This window comes from Trichophyton verrucosum, assembly GCF_000151505.1.
Source record: "Trichophyton verrucosum HKI 0517 chromosome Unknown contig00238_1.f1.exp, whole genome shotgun sequence".
NCBI classification, from domain to species: Eukaryota; Fungi; Ascomycota; class Eurotiomycetes; order Onygenales; family Arthrodermataceae; genus Trichophyton; species Trichophyton verrucosum.
Window position 1 is genome coordinate 24 of NW_003315493.1, and position 22,123 is coordinate 22,146.

A 22,123-nucleotide genomic window follows, 5' to 3' on the forward strand; every position below is an offset into this window, starting at 1 on the left:
ATTTTTTTTTTTTTTTTAAATTCTTCTTCTTTTTTATTACTCCTTGGGTGTCTTTGGGCTTACCTGTTTGTTCTCTTTTCTTTTCCTTGTTGATTCTTCAGGACTTCTTCAAATCTTCAACTCCAGTCAAACAGTGAAAAAACCGCGACTCCCGCTCAATCCACGGCCTTCCCCCCAAGCGAATTCGTTTCTACCACGAGCCTGCGTCCAGAGCAGACCCTACGGCGTCGTTGTTGTTCTTCTCCCTCCATTTCTCCTCCTGTACTTCTGTGCAAGCGGCCTCCATAGTGGATTGTACGGTTTCTCCCCTGGTGGTCTCTGGATCGAGGGTCGGTTCTTCAACGACCGACCCCACCCAGCAAGATAGCTCGTCCGCGCGCGCAAACAGTCTCGATAACCACCGGTCCGTATAAATGGACATTTCCGTTGTGACTGGCAAGTCTCCCAGGTCGTCCGGTCAAGGGAGACAGCAGCATCAGGATGAAGATGTTGATATGGACAGCGGGGCACTAGGCAATCACGTGTGAGTATCAAGTCCAGCTTCTCTCCTGCTGCTGCTGCTGCTGCTGTGGTTTTCATTTTTGCTTGGTATAAGACGGAGATTGTGATATCCTCTTTCCATGGCCTCTAAATTCATGTAATGCTTTCTGCTGTCATGGGTTGTGCAGTTCAATTTAGAGGCCCGAGAGCCTGTGCCCTGAACCGCTATCATCAGCACCCACGCCCCTCCCCCTTTTTCCCTGGTCCTGTTGCTGACCCAGATGCAGCCAGGTCGACACATACCCGAGCTACGAGGAGAACGGGAGGCTGTACCATGGCTTTCGACGAGGAATGTACATGTATCCCTGCGACGAGAATGAGCAGGATCGGTTAGACCTCTTCCACCGGGTGCTCTGCGTGGCCCGCAAGGAGATACTGCACAGCCCGAACATCAAGATTCCCCCAAGCATAATGCGCAATCCCACTTCAATCCATGATCAGGGGCCTCGGATACTCGATCTAGGCTGCGGAACAGGTACTGAAATTTCCTTATTTTAGTCTCTTTATCACATTTGCCCTCCCCCTCCCCCCTTTTTGTCATCTTTTTTCAATATGTTTCTGGAACGCGGAATGCATACGGCCAATGCACCGTTTTTGGGACTTGTCTCGCACTTTTTTCATATATCTGTCTCTTATTACACAAACCCGTTTTCATTTTCGTCTTGATGACAGAATCCGGTCTGACCTATGTTTTGTGCTTCGCTTGGCAAATACGATAGGTATCTGGGCAATCGACATAGCAAAGAAATATCCTCACGCATATGTGCTTGGGATCGACCTAGCTCCTATGCAACCCACCAATCGACCTCCCAATTGTGAATTCCAATCTCCACGGGACTTTGAGAGCCCCTGGCTTCTAGGCGAGAATTCCTGGGATTTTATTCATCTTCAGATGGGTTGCGGGAGTGTTTCGAACTGGCCCAACTTGTACAGCAAGGTCTTTGCGCACTTGAAACCTGGAACCGGTTATTTCGAACAGGTCGAAATTGACTTCGAGCCCTTTACCGTCAATGGCATGCCAAACGAACATCTCTCGGAATGGTACCGGCAGCTGAAGGCTGCCACAGATAAGGCTATGCGGCCAATTGCTTTCAATCGCAGCATGAAACACACCCTGAAGGAGGCTGGATTTGTCGATGTCAGGCAGCATGTGGAGGGATTGCCACTCAACGAGTGGCCAGAAGACCCGTCTGACAAGTTGGTGGGAAAGTGGTACAATCTTGCGTTCTCAGAGAGTGCACTGACGCTCTTGCAAGGACCACTTACTCGAATAAGTGGAATGTCTCTTGATCGCATCCAGGACTTGGCTGATCAAGCGATAACTCAGGCCTATGACAAAAATGTCCAGGCGTGGAATCATCTCCAGGTTTACACGGCGCGGAAACCAAGGTGAGACAACTCAAAATTTGGGTTTCTTTGTCGGATGCACCCAGCGTCTGCTAGAATCTGAGTACCCCATTTTTCTTGTCCCTCAAGTGTAACTGGTCCGTAACCTTTCCGGGCTACTGTTCATCATTGCTATCCGATTAGCAAAGACCGTTAACTGCCCATTAATGGGTGACTATAATAACCAAATTGCCACTGGACCTCTGGTTGCCGGCAGTTACTTCCTGCAGGACGAACAATACCGGACGGCAGAAGTATGATTTTGAAAGAAGAGCGAATTTCAGGGAAGAACGAATGAATGTAACGGAGGTGGAAGCGATAGACGGAAACATGGGAAAGACGGATGGCAGAAGGAACCGGAAGGAGAAAAGGGTATTTTTTTTTCTGCACACTCGAATCACACGAACCAGCTTTGAGTTGATGGCCGTGACCTCCTTTAAACGAGCATTGTGATTTTTGCTGAGTTTATATCGCGCAGCTAGCCATGTTCCTCCCTCTTCACTCCTCCCCCCTGTACAGTGACACTTCACTAGGGATCGGATCAAGTACCAGCTAGTGTTGTCGCATGGGGAGAAGAATTTGACTTCCAAATGGGTCCGATGAATTCGTCGAAATGCTGAACCGAAAGCCGATGCTTAGGGGATGTTGTGGTTACCCTGTATATCTTCCATATACAGATTCTTCACATTCCCGAGTGTTGTGAAATTCCGATATCTCGAGCACATTTCCTGCCGTTCACAGATGAATGTCGAGGGAACTAAAACCCCAACTATTTAGAGGAAAGGAAAGTATGGACATGCTAGGAGGATTGCCGGAAATGATGGAATGTAAATGATAGGAATCCCAGAATTTTGGTTCGGCCTGGAAGGGGGGATAGCCTCGGGGACAGAAAGATGTGAAAATGCACTGCTGGCAGATTGAGCTGGAGGGAAAAAGGAAAGAAAAAGAAGGGCAACAGCTCAGAAGGAAATCAACTGCCAGGGGGACAGCTTCGTCAAATGTATTCCGATGCTTGGGTCACCGGCTGTCAGGACAAGGGTAGAATATACCCATTTATATATGCACGACCACGTCGCATCTTGGCCTGTCAGTCCTCTTCTCAGGGAATTTTCCACAGGGTTGACATATGCGACGAAGCAGAAACGGCAAGAGGGATAGATCAGGGGGAATGCTACATATTTTCCAGCTTATATGCCAGCAGCCTCTCGCCACCAGTTCGTCTCTGCCAGAATTTCTATTTGTTTCCTTTTCCTCGGGTCTTGCGGTTCTCTCACTTGCCTCCCAACTTTTATGCCTCTGAAGTTGTTATGTTCCCTATCATTGGACAGTCGGGAAACGGCTCCTTTTCTTTTTCTTGGGTGTTTTTAATGCATTCTCCTCGCTTCAACCCTTGCTTGCATGTCTGATGGGCTTTTTCTTTCCCCAATTTCTTATCAAGCGTTTTCCTGTCCCGCCGGAATGGTAAAGGGTAAAAAGGTAAAGAGGAGACGGATCTACGAATGGCCGGGAAAAGTTTGTGCGGACGTCTTGCATCCCATAACTCTGTTAGCTTATCGTTTCTTTGTTATTTTTCCTCAGGCTGGCAGAGCATGCCGGAGTTGGCTATATAGGGAGGAGTATTCTCTGTTTTATGATCATTCCTCAGGACGACGATTCATGGTGATGATCTATTGCTACGATAACGAGTGGTTAGTTACCTTGTTCTTTTCCTTGACTGCCTCCTTTTTCTTCGCTTTGATGGTCATGCTGTGCCTTTGTACTCTGTTTTATATAGAGGGTCTCCTACGGTTACCTTAAAATTCCCCGCCATCTTCCTTTACTGTTTTCATTCTGCCTCGGTTATCACTACGTAGTGGGCTCGCTATACTGTTCGATAGGGTCATAGATTTCACGTCCATCGGTTGCGGTGCTTTCCTTGGGCCGTATATTCTCACGTAACTACCGAGCATCTACTGGCATTAGCTTGTATATATACTACATGTACTTTCTGCCATAGTCGTTGCCAGTGAAAAGGAATTTGCAATAGTATCAAATCAGCAGGCGTTGTTTGGACGCTAATGTCCGCTTCTTACTCGAGCCTAAGGGTGTCTAAGTAGTTAGTTGTTATTGTAGTTAGCTAATTAGCTTGACATTGGGGTATTCTATACTCGATATCAATTAACTACTCCTAAATAACCAGCTACTTAATTAAGATTTAGTTGGTTTGCCGCGGGTGAGCCTCACTTCTGTGCTGCTAAATACGAAACGCACTTCATAGGAGTAAACGACAGGACCTTGTATTTCCTCATAATACGACCAACCTGGTATCCGTCATGAAATACAATTTAACTCTGTAACACATCGTACAGCTCTCCGAAAATGGAGTTGGTTTCCTGTAATAGTTATACGAGGTATCGTGGCAATGTATGGAGTATCTGTTGCCCCTGTAACTTCAAAAATAATATCCCTGACAAGAGCAGTTGACCCTCTTATACGTCGCAAGATTGGAGCTCCTCAGGAGGCCAACTTCCCGTTTGTTCCCCATACCTTGGGCGGAGATATCTCCGTATTAAAACATGTTGTTGAGAATGTCTGGTATTAACTAGGCTCCTAGTCGCCATGCATTCATGGTAGCTAGCTAGTGATTATATTTCTAGAGAGGAACTAATTGTTAAATTCAGATCCAACCTTCGCGTGACAACATCGAGCATCTACAACCCGAATACTCCTGTGGTTAATTACTACTTGCTTGCGGACCGTTATTCGCTGCGTTATTACACACTTAACTCCCCTCTCCTTCTCTCTCACCCTTCTGACTATGCACCAAAGGCTGTGAAATTACCAAGCAAGCTGGATGGAACAAAGTTACAGCCTTCCTTTCCAGTTGAGCGTGTATGTGATAGCGACTAACTGAAGCAGCGGCATCTTCTTTTCCTTGGTACGGAGTAGGGCTAGCTAAAAGGAAAGTTAGGGGGTCGGTTAGCTTCACGTTTGTCATGATTATGAATACCTGCAGAATTCCCTGCAACATACCATTGGGGTTGGTGACATGGGTCTAACAGTGACTAAAGCAGGTGCATGAAATCCACCCATGCATGACGCTGTCTCCACGTTCATTTGTCAACCAGAAGAGCCCATGATCTCGTATACATATACTCAGTGAAGTATAAGATAGAACATGGTTCGAAATTGAACATGTTGTCTCCTCAAAAGAAACGCTGATTTGTGGGACAAGAGAAGGGGTTCCTGCTTCATTGTTTCATGTCAGATGCTTGCTTGCATAATACCCGGAAGATATTCAAATCCATGCGTGGAGTCGACCCTGGGATCCATTTTTGACATCCAGGAGACGTGGCGCAAGATATTGGGCAGTTTTTGATAAGCTGAGGTCATCCTGGTACTCGTGCAGACATGCAGTAAATGGACGAGCATGTCTAGACGTACCCCATAAGTATGTACGATTGGCTGCGTTGAGGATGCCCGCAGAGCATTTTTACCTTTCGACTTAGCCTAGAGAATCATCCCACAGAAGGGAAAAAGTAGCGAGGCTGGAGGTGACGTTTCGTCATAGCTAGTCCAGTGTATCCCTATCGTAAGGCGTGCCGCTGATATGACGTCGTGAGCAGCCCAAAGAGAAATAAAAACGGGGCACAGATGGCGTTGTTCATCAATTTACAAGCGTGCTGGATAAAGTTGTTAAGTTGTGACGATCAATTAGTCGACTATTATCTGATCGAGTTATATTTTTCCATTTAATATTTTGCTTTTATTTTTGTTTCTTTTTTCAATTTCCATTTTTTAAAAGGTTGGTTTAGGTTATCTCCGGCGTCCTTTATTCTGCGTTCTGCCAATGCCATTCGATGTCGGCTGTCTTCTACCGTCAGAATCGTAAACATCGCCACTGGCGGTAGCGGACGCAGCTACATTGTTGCCGCCGTTATTATTCATCCACTCACGTCCAGAGCCAGGGCTGCGTCTTCTCATTGTTCCAGGCCCCACTGCAATGATATCTTCTTCACTCTCGCTATCTGATATGTCCAAGAGGACAGGCATGCGGAACGTCTCGTGTCCGTCATCACCGGTTTCTCCCTTGACAGGTTCAATAGTAAGCACGTCCGGAGTCTCATCTTCTAGATCAAGCCGGCGCTGATGAACTTGTTCAGCAGGATGGATATCGTATTCATCTTCCCTCTCGACGTATTCAACATTTTCCTCGACTTCCTGAAAATCAGGCGCTAACGCAGACCATTTCTGTGGCGTGACAATAGACCACACATATATACCGCCAGACTCTAGCCCACAGGCTACCACCATGGGTTTGTTTGGGTGCCACTCGACGACTCCCAGCTCCTCTTTCGGGCCTTCAAGAATCTTGACAAGTGAGCCATGGCTGCGTTCCCAGACATAGATGTCATGGTTCATAAACGTGGATGCAGTCACGAATTCACCCGTTGCAGAGAAAGCAACATGGTTCCAGCTTAACCTGTTCACCACATCTTGGAACTTGTGTTCTATGTCGAGCTTGATATTAGATGGTTCAAGGCTAACGCCAAGCTGTGAAAGGTCCGGCATTAAAATGGTGCGTATCACTCGGTCGGAGCTGTTCGCAAGTAAATCCCGTCCATTGCTTGCAAGACGCAGAAGTATTATAACACCGTTACATAAACGGGTGGAATGGATTGTTTTGCAGGTCTGAGTTTCGATAATGTTGATCCAACCCTTGGATGTGCCAGCCAGAATATGATTGCCAAGTGCCGTGAAGACGGTAACGCAAGTTGAATGTTTTGCATCCTGTGCAGCTTGCTTAGCAGCTACTGCAGGGTCAACTTCTTCTCCATTCTCCGGTTGCGGCCGAAGGGGTGCTGAGGGTAGGATACGCTTGATGGGTCGAGGAGAGGAAACGTCGACAAGGACTGGTTGGTCTTCAAACAATGAAGCCACAAATAGCCAACTAAGATGGAATTCTGTTTAGTTCCTTGTATCTACCTCGCAATGTATCCCGTTAGGAAGGAAAAATGTCTGGCGCATGGACGTACTGGTTGAATGGATGCAATTCTGCAATATATACGGGAGCTTCAAATCGAACCGTCCGTATTCGTGAGCCATCTTTCAAGTCCCACAAAACGCATTTCCAATCTTGGGATGAACTCAAGAGGTATCGTCCGTCTCGGGACCAACTGTTAAGAGTATCATTTAACACTTTTACCCGTAATCCGCGCATCGAACTCATGGAGGTAACAGTATCGTACCTTAGTGACTGGATCTGTTTGCTGTGCCCGCGCAGTTTGCGCGCGACACCGTTCGTTTCGACATCGAATATCACGATAGTACCATCAACCTACGAGAGCCTTTAGTTCATGTTCTTCCCAGATGTCTCTCCATGACAGAATTATCTTCCATACCCTTCCCGAAGCTAGAAAGTCTCCTTTGCGATTGAACCGCAGACATGCCGCATGGCCGCTTCCTTCAAAAAATTAACAATAAAAAGGTGAAGTCAGAAAAGAGCTAAGACGAGCCCACAAAAAGGTAGTACATGGATATTGCCTTACTGAGAGTTCCCGTCAAAATATCCGGGTAGTCCTGCGCCAATGCAAACGGATCAATAAGGGCCAAATTCATGGTGTGCGGGAAGCAGTGAATCCCCGAGTAAGCCGCACGCGCAATCAGTCATCCTTGGCCTTGGACCATCGTCCTCCTTTTCCTGTCGAAACCTTTAGCTACCCTCTGGGCCGCTCTCCCCTTTATCCGTGTTGTAGGACTGTGTTCTTGTTCTTCTCTTCTTCGTCCTCCTTTTGTGCCTTTGTCGCTGTGAATGAAAATGAAGTCAAAAACTTCCCGATTCGGCGTGCGTCTGATTATCCAATCATAACACTGAAGCCTGCTGAGTCATCCGCTATACCACATTAGGAACCGCCTGAGGCGAAAAACTTCGAGCGAACTTCAATCAACAAGCGCATCTGAGGCGAGACTCAGAACAACGTCCGTCAAACACCAGCGCTGAACGTCTGCAACGCCCGCAAGCATCTAAGAATATCGCGTTTCTGCATCGCGGTATTTCTTTTGGCTCTCTTGTCCTCCGTCCTCCCCGTCGCTTCGCTCTTGCGCTCTCAGAAACTACGTCCTAGCAGCAGCTCAGGAAAAGGTCCAAAGGCGCCCTCGGGCAGGGTCTGCCAGTGGCCGGTAAAAGGCCATACACGGCCATCAGCTTCATCAAATACGCAGTCATTTCAGGCTCAATATAGTGCCACTTTTCGATATTGGACGTGATACGGATTCCTTTGCGCGTTTTTAACCCAGGAGCAGGACTGTCACATTCTTCACATTCGCAGTCCATCCTTCCCACCAAAATTTTTTTACCACCACATCAGCTGCTTGCGAAACCACCGCAGCCATGTCTTCCGTCAGATTTCCATATTCGAAAGCGCAGTTGCGCACGATTAAAGAGATCCAGTTTGGTCTCCTCTCACCTGAAGAGATAAAGCGGATGAGCGTGTGCCATGTCGAGTATCCTGAGACTATGGTCAGTTCACGTTTGGACGTACAGAGGCAATAAATCTTTACTTTTCATACTAACATATCTCTTTCTTATTCTAGGACGACCAACGACAACGGCCACGCGAAAAGGGACTTAACGATCCTCGTCTAGGCACCATCGATCGCAACTGGCGATGTGCTACATGCGAAGAAGGCATTAATGACTGCCCGGGGCACTTCGGCCACATCGAACTATCTACGCCGGTGTTCCATATTGGTAAATATTTGTCATGGAAAAGATTTTGAACCTTTCAAACTGACATTCTGGTATAGGTTTTTTGACTAAAATTAAGAAGCTGTTGGAAACTGTCTGCCACAATTGTGGAAAGATAAAAGCCAATGCGGTTAGTCATCCCTTGTGGGATGGCAAATCATAGATATGGCCAGTATGCTGACATTTTTTTTTTTTTGAATATCTTCAGTCTGATCAGAAATATCTGGACGCCCTTCGTTTTCGCGATCCGAAGAAACGTTTCGATGCTATTTGGCGATTGTCGAAGGATATCCTTATTTGTGAAGCTGACCCACCGGAAGAGGATGACCCTTTTGCCAAAGAGAGCTCAAAACCTGTCCAGGGCCATGGTGGTTGCGGCAACGTTCAACCCCAGGTTCGAAAAGAAGGAATCACGCTAATGGGTACATGGAAACCAAGCAAGATGCGCGACATGATGGATGATAACGAAATTCAGCAACCTGAGAAGAAGCAGATCACTCCTCAAATGGCCCTTACAATCTTTAGGAACATCTCGGAGGAAGACGTTCGTCTTATGGGATTGAGTAATGATTACGCCCGACCCGAGTGGATGATCATTACCGTATTGCCTGTTCCACCCCCGCCCGTTCGACCTAGTGTTTTGGTAGGGGGCAGTGGTACCGGCCAGCGTGGAGAGGATGATTTAACATACAAGCTTGCTGAAATTATCCGCGCCAATCAAAACGTTACCAGGTGTGAGCAGGAAGGCTCTCCAGAACATGTGGTTCGCGAATTCGAGTCTCTGCTGCAATACCATGTCGCAACTTACATGGATAACGATATAGCTGGCATTCCCCAAGCAATGCAGAAATCCAACCGCCCCGTTAAGGCCATCCGTGGAAGACTAAAGGGAAAAGAAGGTCGTCTCCGACAGAACCTGATGGGAAAACGTGTGGACTTCTCAGCTCGTACTGTCATTACTGGCGACCCGAATCTCTCACTTGATGAAGTAGGAGTTCCTATTAGCATTGCGCAGACGTTGACATACCCTGAGGTGGTCACACCTTACAACATCCATCGACTAGGTCAACTTGTCGATAATGGTCCAGATGTTCATCCAGGTGCACGCTATGTCATTCGTAGCTCTGGTGAACGTATTGATCTTCGGCATCATAAGGGTGGTGGTGGCCGAAACTTCCTGCAATGGGGATGGAAGGTTGAGCGTCACCTCATGGATGGCGATTTCATCCTTTTCAACCGTCAGCCATCCCTTCACAAGGAGTCTATGATGAGCCATCGTGTTCGTGTTATGCCATATTCCACTTTCCGACTGAATTTGTCTGTCACGACCCCGTACAACGCCGATTTCGATGGAGATGAAATGAACTTACACGTCCCTCAAAGTGAAGAGGCTCGAGCTGAACTTAATCAATTATGCTTGGTTCCTTTGAATATCGTATCCCCGCAGAGAAACGGTCCACTTATGGGTATTGTGCAAGACACTCTTTGTGGAATTTATAAGATCTGCCGACGAGACGTATTCTTAACGAAGGAGCAAGTTATGAATGTTCTTTTATGGGTTCCGGACTGGGATGGTGTTCTTCCTCAACCTGCAATTCTTAAGCCCCGCCCAAGATGGAGTGGAAAACAGATGATTAGTATGGTTCTTCCGTCTGGCTTAAACTTGCTTCGAATCGACAAGGACAAGTCTCCCATTTCAGAAAAGTTCTCCCCCCTGGCGGATGGAGGTGTCTTGGTCCATGGTGGTGAACTGATGTATGGAATGTTTTCTAAGAAGACTGTTGGTGCTTCGGGCGGTGGAGTTGTTCATACTATCTTCAACGAATACGGACCCGATGCTGCTATGAGCTTTTTCAATGGAGCCCAGGCGGTTGTGAACTACTGGCTCCTTCACAATGGTTTCAGTATTGGCATTGGTGATACAATTCCTGATCTGGAAACTATTCAAAAGATCGAAAATGCAGTACGTGTCAGAAAGGAAGAAGTCGACTCCATTACTGCCAGTGCTACGGAAAACACTCTGGAGGCTCTTCCCGGTATGAACGTTCGAGAAACCTTCGAGAGCAAGGTATCCCGTGCTCTGAATAACGCTCGTGATGAAGCTGGTACTGCGACAGAAAAGAGCTTGAAGGACTCGAACAACGCAGTTCAAATGGCTCGATCTGGTTCTAAAGGTTCCACCATCAACATTTCTCAGATGACGGCGGTAGTCGGTCAACAGTCAGTTGAAGGAAAACGTATTCCTTTCGGATTTAAATATCGGACATTGCCACATTTCACAAAAGATGACTATTCTCCAGAATCCCGTGGATTCGTCGAGAATTCGTATCTCCGGGGACTGACACCTACAGAATTCTTCTTCCACGCTATGGCTGGTCGCGAAGGTTTGATTGACACTGCTGTCAAAACTGCGGAGACTGGTTATATCCAGCGAAAGCTTGTCAAGGCACTGGAAGAAGTCATGGTTAAATACGATGGAACTGTTCGCAACTCCTTGGGAGATATCGTCCAATTTCTTTATGGTGAAGATGGTCTTGACGGCCAGTGCATTGAAAATCAGCGTGTTGATGTTATTAAATGCTCGGATGAACAGTTTAGAAACCGGTTCCGTGTTGACCTCATGGATCCAGAGCGCTTGCTTTCGCCTGACATCCTGGAGCAGGCGACAGAGATTGCAGGTGATATTGAGGTACAAAAGCACCTTGATGAAGAATGGGAACAACTGTTGAAGGACCGCGCCTTTTTGCGAACTGTTGTCAAGGAAGATGACGAGATGATGCAATTACCGATCAACATCCAGCGAATTTTGGAGTCGGCCAAAACTACTTTTAGAATTCGTGATGGCACAATTAGTGACCTTCACCCGGCAGAAGTTGTTCCGCAAGTCAGGCAGCTGTTGGATCGTTTGCTTGTAGTCCGTGGAGATGATGCTCTCTCCCGTGAAGCTCAGGAAAGCGCAACTCTTTTGTTCAAGGCACAGCTCCGTTCACGCCTTGCGTTCAGACGCTTGGTTGTGGAATACTCACTGAACAAGCTTGCTTTCCAGCATGTTCTCGGTGCCATTGAGAGTCGATTTGGAAAAGCTGCGGCAAATCCCGGTGAGATGGTTGGTGTGTTGGCTGCCCAGTCAATTGGAGAGCCAGCTACCCAGATGACTCTCAACACTTTCCATTTTGCTGGTGTGTCCTCAAAGAACGTTACGCTAGGCGTGCCTCGTCTTAAGGAAATTCTAAACGTCGCAACAAACATCAAGACGCCATCTATGACTGTTTATCAAGCACCAGAGTGTCGGATGAACAAAGAATCTGCTAAGCAATTGCGAAGCATTGTTGAGCATACTAGTCTACGATCGGTAACAGAGTCAACTGAGATATACTACGATCCCAATATCCAGTCAACCGTTATCGAAAACGATATCGATATGGTGGAATCATACTTCATCATTCCGGAGGATGTTGCGGACGACTCATCACGGCAATCAAAGTGGTTGCTCCGTATTATTCTAAGTCGACCAAAACTTCTAGACAAGGGTCTTACTGTCCAAGATGTTGCAACAAAGATTAAGGAAGCATACCCCCAGGATATAGCTGTTATCTTCAGTGACAACAACGCCGACGAACAAGTTGTCCGTATTCGTCAAATTCAAGATCCAAAGCAAGACGAAGATGATGATGACACGGAATATGATGTTACCCTCAAGAAGTTGGAAAGCCACTTGCTGGACACTCTGACCCTACGTGGTGTTCCCGGTATTGACCGTGCGTTCATTAACGAAAAATCCCGAACTAGAGTTCTCGAGGATGGCTCGCTCCATCAAAGTGCAAGCGACCCTGAATGTAAGGAATGGGTACTCGAAACTAGTGGTTCCGCCCTTGCAGATGTGTTGGCAATCCCTGGCATTGATGCTAGCCGCACATATTCTAACCAATTCGTCGAGATTCTTGAAGTGTTTGGTATCGAAGCTACTCGAACAGCCCTTCTCAGAGAGTTGACACAGGTGCTTGCCTTTGATGGTTCTTACGTCAACCATCGACACTTGGCACTTCTCGTAGATGTCATGACTTCACGAGGCTTCCTTATGGCTGTAACCCGACATGGTATCAATCGTGCAGATACTGGTGCCTTGATGAGGTGCTCCTTCGAAGAGACTGTCGAAATACTTCTTGATGCTGCTGCTTTTGCTGAGTTGGACGACTGCCGAGGCGTGTCTGAGAACCTGATCCTTGGTCAAATGGCACCCGCAGGAACGGGAGAATTTGATGTCTATCTTGATCAGTCAATGCTTATGGGCGTCGTTTCCAACAATGCAGGCTTAGGAGCGATGGGCGAGGAACCTAAGGGGATGCTTTCTGACGGTGCCGCTACCCAGTACGACAGCGGTTCACCAATGCAAGAGAACATGTATATCAGCTCCCCTGATCCTGATTCCCAGTTTTCACCTGTCAGACAAGCCGGGTCAGAGAATGCTGTTGGGTTCGCTGATTACCAGCCACCAAGTTATGGTGGATTCAGCCCTCATGAACCGAGGAGTCCTGGAGGAGGCTACTCTCCCAGCAGTCCGTTCAATACCAGTCCAACTTCTCCAGCATATTCTCCCTCGTCAGGTTACTCTCCCACTTCTCCGGGCATGAGCATTACAAGTCCGCGGTTCATTTCATCTCCGGCCTTCTCTCCAGCCAGCCCGTCATTTGCTCCAACCTCTCCAGCTTATTCACCGACTTCTCCTGGCTATGGACAAGCCCAGTCACCTACCTCGCCTTCCTACTCGCCCACTTCACCAGGTTTCTCTCCTACATCACCCAGCTACAGCCCCACGTCACCCAGCTTCAGCCCGGCCTCGCCTGTTTTTAGCCCTACATCGCCTAGTTACAGCCCAACCAGCCCAGCGTTGGGAGGTACTGGCAGGCATCTTTCACCAACCTCTCCTACCTCCCCGAAGTATACCCCAACTTCGCCCGGATGGTCTCCCACCAGTCCAGAGGCATATTCTCCAACCTCTCCAAACTTCTCTGGCTCGCCGACTTCTCCAGGTGGGCCGACGTCTCCAGGCTATAGCCCGACATCTCCTACTTTTAACCCAACGTAAGTCTACACACAAGTATTGCTTTTATTATAATCATGATGCTTACTATCTGGAAGATCCCCACGCCAGTAAAGCAAGCTTTACGGGTTAGATCTTTATTTCTTGTTTCATACCACTCCTCTAGTGTACTAATACTTCGATTTTCACTTCGATTCACCCAACCTTCCGAAAAAAAACTTACGTTGCCTCATCCAACGTGCAGTTGGTTAATCTACTTTCTCTCTTCATCGGATCTGGCGCCTTGTACCAAACATTTTCGTCCCCTTCAAATTCCCTTGTCAGAATGACCCAAAAAATTTCACTTTTAACTGATTCGTTATTTTTGAAATTGTATGTCCCTTTTCCCCGTTTTAATCCTTCAGCCTTTCTGGACAATTATTTTTTACCATCAGAGGACCCTAGAGTTTTGCCTCTTCCCCAACTGCCAAACAGGCCTCCATCTGACAAAAAAGGAATAAAAAAAAGGGAAGAAAAGACCCGAGGACCTTAGATTGTTATTGGGCACCCTCATAATATAGCATGGCGTTGGTGTTGCTTTGCTCGTGGCTTAGTTATTTGGTTTCCTACGCTCTGCTTGATGTATTCAGAGAATCTTCTTACAATAGCATCTTAAAAGAAAATCCACAAAAATAACACTTGATCCTCACGTTTCCTTCACTATCAAGCTTAAATTATCTCGCATTTTGAATAGAAAAATCTCAACACAACTCGCACCAGGCATCAAATTATGTCACGTGACTGTAATTTTTTCCCAAAGTTTGTGTCAAAAAAAATTATTTCGATCAAGTTATCACATAGTTAGTTACCCTTCGTATACTTGTGCCATACAACCCATTTCTCTGATTCTCCAAGAATGCGACCTGAAACATAAACTTGTCCTCCCTATCGCCGATATTTCTTTCCGTCGTTATAATGGACCCTCAAGCCTACCTAATGAACCAAGGGTGGTCAGGCCCTGGGAACCCTTTAAATCCTTCTAGACGGCCAGGCGCACACGGTGGGCTTGGTCTAACAAAACCGATTCTTGTTGCACGGAAGAAAAATACACATGGCATTGGAAAGAAGACGACACACGATCACACAAACCAATGGTGGCTACGCGGGTTCGAGGCAGCACTGCGCGGTATAGGAACAGACGGAAATGTGACTCCTGGTAGTGGAGAGTCTACTCCCGAAACTCCAAAGAGTGAGCTCTACAAGTTTTTCGTACGAGGACCGGGGCTTGCAGGTACTATCAAACCGAATGAATATAGCAAACCCTTACAATCATTACGCCCGGATGGTGATACTCCTTCCAGCTCTGTCGATAGCGGCACATCAAACCAAAAGAAAAAGAGAAAACGAGAAAATATAGAAGCATCACCTACCGTCGATGCATCTCAAGGAAAGAAAGAAAGGAAGAAAAAGAGTAGGGATAAGAAGCAAAGGTTAACCATCTGTGGTATTGCCACCCCACCAGAGGAGGACCATAAGGAACAAACCCCTTACATTGAAACTGTGGAGTCTATGAAAGAAGAGATATCAGGGGGAAAGAAAAGGAAAAAGGAAGAGAGAAGGGAGAAGAAAAAGCGGCAGGCCGAAGCTGTGGCTACTGAACTTCACACAAAATCTAGAACATCCGATCAATCATCGGATGAAGATTCTCCAAAGAAAGAGCAGGAAAGAAAAAGAGCTGCTAAGAAGGCTAGAATAGAAGAGAAACAGGGGAAGAAGAAGGAGAAGGAGAAAAGCGAGAAAAAGGCTCATAGGAGAGTGAAGAGGAGCAGTAAATATTAATCACAGGTTCAATGACCCTTAGATGTCATGGATTTCTCGTGGGTCAACAACCTATCGTACACTAATGATCGGTATAAAGTGCCAGCCTTTTTCATGCTTGTAAATAGTGACAGCTGATGAGATAGATACCCCATTTGCATTGAATCTTGTATTTTCAGGTTTCATGGCTTTGTTTGCTATTTGGAAGTTTCCCGGGTATGTTTGATAATAGCCACGGACGTCGTTCCCAAAACTCATCCTTAATAATATCGACGTGGGATATCGCAATGTCGGCTTTCCTTCGTAGTTTATGTTGCTTGTCTAACTGGGTCCTGGACAGCTTTGTGTCGTCCCATTCCCCATCGTCGGACACTTTTGCGCTGGAGGTATTCTTAACTTCTTCCAACTCATACTACCCATCTGCTACGTTAGACATGCAGGTGGTAGCAATAGACTTAATCCAACGATTTGAAACTCACATCTCGGAACAAAACGCTCCCCTTCTTGAATATTTCGGGTTCGTTGTTATAGTTGATCCCATATCTCGAAAAAAGGATCTCATTTTTATCGGATGAAACAGTGCCCTATTGATGTACGTTCAACATTGAAGCCTTCGAACCATAAAGGTTGAATGAAAGAGTGTGCCAATAATCAGTATATTTTACCTTTAATTCTTGCTCTGCATCCCGGTTTCCCATCCCACCCTTTAGTACCATGCTCCAAAATGTGGTATTGTACAGGTTGTTGATGTGGCCTTTGCGTCGATTAGTACGCTTCTTTGCTAAATTCGATTTTCCAGCTTGTCAAATTGAGCCTTACAATCAACTTGTCTCCAGCTCATGTAGTCTCTTAGATTTTTTATGCTAGGGTATTGGACAGCTCTCCCATCGAACGTTGGAAGAAAATTAGGCTCTAATGGCGTGTCTGGAAAGTACGATGTCCATTTATACGTGTAATGTGCTGTAAAGGTTGACACTATGGTCGACACCAGTTTACTGTAGATAATGGGGTCAGTCTTCTGGTATTAGTTCAAGGGGTATAAACGAATTATACCTGCTTCTTCGCTCAAACAGCGAACAGTTCCGATGGAAAACGAAACTTTTTCAGAGATAAGGTCAGTTGAGATGCAGATATAGATACCTGTCAGGATGAAAACGCCTCCTTACCTGAACTCATCACTCACTCCATATGCAATGACTAAATCAGGAATATCTTTCATAACGGCCTGGGCTGCCGAATTCATCAAATTCAGTGCTCTGAGATCATTTGGTTTCTCAAAGCGATATTTATCCGACAGTCTATCAAGTGATCAGCAATAGTGCTCTCATCTAAGGCTCAGTACACCTGATTATTACTAAATACTGGAGTATTCTGGGTATTGGCATTGAATTTGAGGAACTAACTTGTGAAAGCCGCGTCCATCAATGCGTATCACAATCCAGGTATTTGGCAGAAGCACGTCACTTTGCTCAAAATTCTTGACATACTCATACCTATGATATTGTTAGCTGGGAACACTAGTAGATAGCAGTGCCGTACTTTGAATTAGCCATTTCTGAGGGGGTTTAGGGATAATTAGCTCTTCATATATAAGTATATACGGTTCTAGATATCCTGTGCACTTTCGTTGGACATCATTGGAGAATTCAAGCAATAAGAAGAATATTTATATCAGCGCGGGGCTTAGTCATAGTTAGTTAACTCGTTAGTTAGTTAACCCGCCAACTAACTCAATTCGAACGACTTCATCAAGCAATGAAAATACATATTGAACGAGGAGTTCAGCTATGGACAGTATTGTGTATTCATCAAGGGATACGCTATTTCTATTCCAAAAAAAAGGGGGAGTATATATCATGTATCTTCAGATACTGACTCATCCCCCGTTTCGCTTGCTATCCCACTGGATTCACTCGGCGCTTTATCCGTCTTCTTTGACTTCCGCCTGAATCCAAACCCGAGGCTTCCTTTGCTAGATTTCTCTCCAGATTTATCACCAAGTGATATAGCACTCTCGTTACTTTTACCAAGCTGCATCTCACTCGTGCCATCACCATCAGCTTCACCTTGTCCGGATGAGTCTCCTTTCTTAGAGAAGAGGCTGGCCCGATCCTTCCAGGGCATGTTAAACTTGCTCGAGCTTCCTTTGCGGGTCAGTTTCTGAATAAATGACTCCTTCGTGCTGACTGACTCAGACGGAGTAGCAGAGGGGACTTGTTCTAAAGATTCGTGAGACTCGGTGGTGGCTGTTCCAATGGATCGAGCGTCCTTGGAGCGTCGAGAGGCGGGTGGTGACAATTCCTCATGCGTGGATTCACCCTCACGGGACTTCGGAGGCTCTGAATCCTTTGACTTTGGCCTATCTAGTCTCTTCCCAAAAAATGTTGTGAAGGAAGGTGCGGCAGGGTTTAGTTTTGGGGTAACGGGGCGGTGGGATGATGGAGGTCGAGTTCCGATGGGAGCCTGGATTGGCCTCTGGGGCTCAAATGGAGCTTCATCGTACTCTAATTCAGTAGGTAGACCGAGGGGTAGATGGCCTGTTGAACCTACTTGTATTGAGGGGCGGCGAGACTGGTTCCGTGACCATGCATTCGGAGATATCCAATCATGTCCGGAGCTGCCAGTTTTGTCGGAGGAGGGCCATCCAAACGGCTGATTCTCCATGGTCGGTAGTGGAAGGGCGTTTTCAAACGAGTATGTTGATGACGGGCGGGGAGATAGGGAATTTCGTCGAACAGTTCCAAGAATAGAAGGATCAATAGGATCATGGCGAGGACTGAATTGATTATAACCTTTGCTTGCATCTGGGGAATTAAGTGAAGGCTGGTTGTGGTTAGGGGAAACACCAGATCCATGTCTCCCGGAGGTGAAAAAGCTAGGGAACATTGCCCGTCTTCCAGCAGGTAGTCGGTCAGACGAGCTGTCGCCTGTGAGATGAGATGCATTATTACGTGGGAAGAGCGTAGTCATTGGATTTGCCCAGTTTGTGGTATAGCTCAAACGACGGCGTCTCGTACCCATGGGGTCAAACTCATCGTCCAGGTTTCTCGGAAATGACTGACTCTGGCCAGTCTTGAGGCTCCCAAGCAACGGAGGTCCATCAGCCATGGTCTTGCCCCTCTGGCGATTAAAACCAAACAGTCCCGATAGCCTCCGGGATGCGCTCTGAGCTCCACTAGGAGGGGGTTTAGATGCCCCGGGTACGGTGGTTTGAGCTGTATTGCGATCAGTGTCATGAAGATTATTTAAACTGCCGTGGGGACTTGCAAAGATACTTGTGGGATCGCTGCCAGATGAGAGCGGTGAAGGTGAGTTGGGCAGGAGTCCTTCAAAAGGGGCGGTGGGAGCCACCGAAGTAGGGACTGTAGGAATCGAAGTAGGAAAAGGAGTGATTTCGGAATCTTCACCAATACTCTGTTCTTCGTCCCCCAGAAGATCAGACGGTAGTAATGCATCGGCACGGGGGCTCATAGGTGGGTTTTCAATATCAGTACGGACCGGGCTAGTTTCGTCTGTCGGATCTGGGATGGTCATCCCATTATTAATGTTGAAAAAAGCAGGGCCGGATGTGAAAGTCGGCGAGTTGGTTCCAACCTGACCATAGTTTGGGTTCGAGAACGCTGTATCAACCAAGGGAAAGCTGACAGGCGACGACATATTGCTAGTAAGGGAGCTCCGATGGCGATTACGCCTACGGCTGCTTGTCCTTCTGTTAAGGCTTAGGTCGGGAGTAGCGATTGGGCCAAATGGCCCTGGGGCATTGCCCCATTGAGCGTTTGTCCACTGCAGCCTGTCTTGAGCTTCATAGTACTGCGGTAGGGCCTAGTAGGGGAGTTAGAATGGTGGTTGCCTTTATGGAAAGAATGAAATTGCATATCGCCTCATCACCTACTTGAGTGTGTACGTTCATGAGAGGCGTATACTGGGAACGGAGGCCAGCCATTTTTCCATCCCAGAAATGTTCGGGTTCCCTCTCTACTCGTTCCAACTCTCTGCCTTCCTCATTATCTTCTCCTTCGGGACGCCGTCTCTCCTCCTCCAGGGCCTTGATACGGCTGCCCGTGACCTTGATATCTTCGTCGATTTGTTTCATTTCTCCTTGCTCCTCTGTAATCTTGCGCCGGTATTCTTCTAATTTGGTAGTGGACTCTTCGCCAATGCGGGTTTTCTCCTTCTCCAGGTTGGCGAGTTCATCCTTGATCTCGATTTCTCTCTCGTTCCATCTAACGATGTCTTCTCTTCGCTTCTTCCTCTCAGCTTCTTTCTGCTGCAGGAGCTTTTCCCGTTTGCTCTTTTCATTCTGAACGGTCCGGTTGATGCTTTCTAGTTTATTGATGTGTTTCCGCAGATCACCGGTAGCATCATCTTTCTCTTTGACTCGCTGCTTTAAGTCATTTCTCTGGTCTTCTAGTTCACGCAGAAGCTGCTCGTATTCCTTTTCTTCTTGAGATAGCTGCTTATCCAAAGACTCGTTTTCTTGCTGTAGGATTTTCAGCCGTTCAGCTAGCTGCTTTAATGAACCTTCAAACTCGCCTCCTGCAGCCTCTCCATCGTCTAGTATTTGCGGAACGCCGCTGTCTTGAACGGAGGTTGATCCAATCGATCTTCTTCCTCCACCAGAACGTTTGGCTTGCGCTGTGCCCCCACTTTGTTCTCTTGACATAACGGGCGCAGAGGGAGAGACAATTGCGGCAGCCTTGGGCACGTAGGCCTGGATAAGAGGAGGTCCACGGTTCTCATGAGTTTGTTCGGGAGGGAATGGTCCTGGACCGGTGCGGATATGGAGAACAGAGCTGCAGGTCTGGAAATTGGCCGAGCTGATTGCGATTACACATATATGGTATATATGGCTGGGCTGGAGGTTAAAAATGGAGACGGCCGTTTCGGAACGTTTTGTCTCGCCGACTGCATCCATATTGTCAGAGCTTTATCTTCGGCATTGTCGTAAGTAGACAAAGAAGCGAACCAAGCTCACCTCTGATACCATTCACCTGAACCGCATGTTTGTGGACTGAGTTTTGCAGTTCGGGATATTTCCAAGCTATCCGTATATCCGTAGCCCCTATCTCTTCCAAAATCACTTCAGGAGTGGGAGGAATATCTAGGCCGAGCTTTTCAACGAGCAGCTCGTTCGGCGTCAGGCAAACTTGATATGCGCGGTAGGTGAGCCTAAATCGGCACAGAAAAGAAAAGAAAAAAGCACAGGGAGATTAGCTGAGTACAGAAGATCAAAGACACGAGCCGCAAGCGATTTAGACCTACCACATCAGTGCCCATAGGATCGAGCTGGCAATGAACAACGCCATTGCACCCTGGACTCGTACCTGGGGGACACCAGGATAGGTGTCTGCCACCAGGCGCAACGACTCGTATCTCCCCATGATAAACGCCCCATTAAAAACGAGCGAGATAACCGAGGACTCTAGTCGCAAACCGGCTCATCTCTGCACGCCGGGTCCGGTTCAAAAGTGCCCTTCTTTTGCTCGCGCGACTTGCTCGACTTCGTCCTTTGCTTTTGGTTGTTCAATTTGCAATATTTTGCGGATTAAAGATTTAGCTTGCCGCGGTATATGATGACTAAGCATAGCTTGTACCTAAGTTAACTTGAGAGACGGCGATGGAAGAGACCCGAGAGAAATAAAAGGTAGGAAAGGTAGGAGATAACTCGTCAGCGAGATGGGAGATGGAGATGGCAGATGTCTGGGGGTTTGTTGTAATGGCTGTGGAATTGATTACTGGGCCATAGTCCCTTTGCGTGCAGCCCTAGGGACGTTGATAACTACATTTGACGACTCTGTAAATGCGATGCTAGCAAGCTGACAAGCGAGAAGGCGTTTGATAACTAGCTAGCTAGCTAGCTAGCTGCCGTGTATGGTTATTGAACGAAGGGCTGGTAGTTGTTCCCTGTCCCCTGACGATTCTTCAGGCGTTGTCTTTTGCTCTTTGACTTGAAGCTCGACCGCCAGTTGTTTCTATCCAGGCCGAGGCCTGGTCAGCCACCACAGAGCCTCATCCGTCCCTCTTCGGCAGCTTCTGTCGGCCCAGGCAGATCATCGAGAAGGGCGAAATCGTTCCTCCAGGCGGGCGTTCCACCTTTTTCTCCTCGCTGCCAGGGCAAAAGCTAACCGTCTCCGCCCACCAGTGGCGTTCTCACATGAAAACTTTCGCTCGCCCTGATAAACATCCAGGTGATGTCTACATGCTCCGCAGGCGCCAGCAAACTGCACAGCAGCCCAGCAACAGCGAATGCGAGAGGCCGGACATGCCTCGAAGGTCTGCCGGGGGGATATTTGTTGCTTTCTCCTGGAAGGCAGCCAACCAGAGGGGGCTTCGACAGCCAGCGCCAGCCATGCAGCGAGTGAGAGAAGTTGTGCTGCCTGGATTGGGTGGGATGCTAAGACTTCTTAGCACCGTCTTGGAGCCGTCTAGAATGCCTGGCTGAGAGCTGTCCAGGCCATGTCTCGAATGACAATGTAACCACCCATGCCACCCACGCCTTGGTTTCACAACGAGTTACTCCGTACGAGCGTATGTCAGGAGGAGATCGAGCCTGACAGACAGAAACCCGCACGCCATCTGTTCCGACCCGGGATAGCCCACAAAGTAGCAGACGCAGGCAGCAGCGAAGAAAA

At 47.4% G+C, this 22,123-nt stretch overlaps 5 protein-coding genes across 5 annotated transcripts; 3 read left to right on the plus strand and 2 right to left on the minus strand.

Moving 5' to 3' along the window:
* Positions 1 to 1,123: 1,123 nt before the first annotated feature.
* On the plus strand, positions 1,124 to 1,933 carry TRV_02751 (uncharacterized protein; the record flags this gene model as incomplete). Its single annotated transcript, XM_003023062.1, has 1 exon — positions 1,124 to 1,933. One exon carries the CDS (start codon positions 1,124 to 1,126, stop codon positions 1,931 to 1,933), a length of 810 nt encoding a protein of 269 aa, XP_003023108.1.
* Positions 1,934 to 5,721: 3,788 nt separating this feature from the next.
* TRV_02752 (uncharacterized protein) lies at positions 5,722 to 7,011 on the minus strand (the record flags this gene model as incomplete). The annotated part of the gene is made up of 2 exons (XM_003023063.1): positions 5,722 to 6,869; positions 6,942 to 7,011. 2 exons carry the CDS (start codon positions 7,009 to 7,011, stop codon positions 5,722 to 5,724), a joined length of 1,218 nt encoding a protein of 405 aa, XP_003023109.1.
* A 1,285-nt stretch (positions 7,012 to 8,296) lies between these two features.
* TRV_02753 (DNA-directed RNA polymerase II subunit RPB1) lies at positions 8,297 to 13,739 on the plus strand (the record flags this gene model as incomplete). The annotated part of the gene is made up of 4 exons (XM_003023064.1): positions 8,297 to 8,425; positions 8,500 to 8,656; positions 8,713 to 8,783; positions 8,862 to 13,739. 4 exons carry the CDS (start codon positions 8,297 to 8,299, stop codon positions 13,737 to 13,739), a joined length of 5,235 nt encoding a protein of 1,744 aa, XP_003023110.1.
* Positions 13,740 to 14,648: 909 nt separating this feature from the next.
* On the plus strand, positions 14,649 to 16,066 carry TRV_02754 (uncharacterized protein; the record flags this gene model as incomplete). Its single annotated transcript, XM_003023065.1, has 3 exons — positions 14,649 to 15,501; positions 15,620 to 15,707; positions 15,832 to 16,066. 3 exons carry the CDS (start codon positions 14,649 to 14,651, stop codon positions 16,064 to 16,066), a joined length of 1,176 nt encoding a protein of 391 aa, XP_003023111.1.
* A 1,279-nt stretch (positions 16,067 to 17,345) lies between these two features.
* TRV_02755 (uncharacterized protein) lies at positions 17,346 to 20,406 on the minus strand (the record flags this gene model as incomplete). The annotated part of the gene is made up of 2 exons (XM_003023066.1): positions 17,346 to 19,313; positions 19,384 to 20,406. The coding sequence occupies 2 exons, from the start codon at positions 20,404 to 20,406 to the stop codon at positions 17,346 to 17,348; spliced, it is 2,991 nt and encodes a 996-aa protein (XP_003023112.1).
* Between the last annotated feature and the right edge of the window lie 1,717 nt (positions 20,407 to 22,123).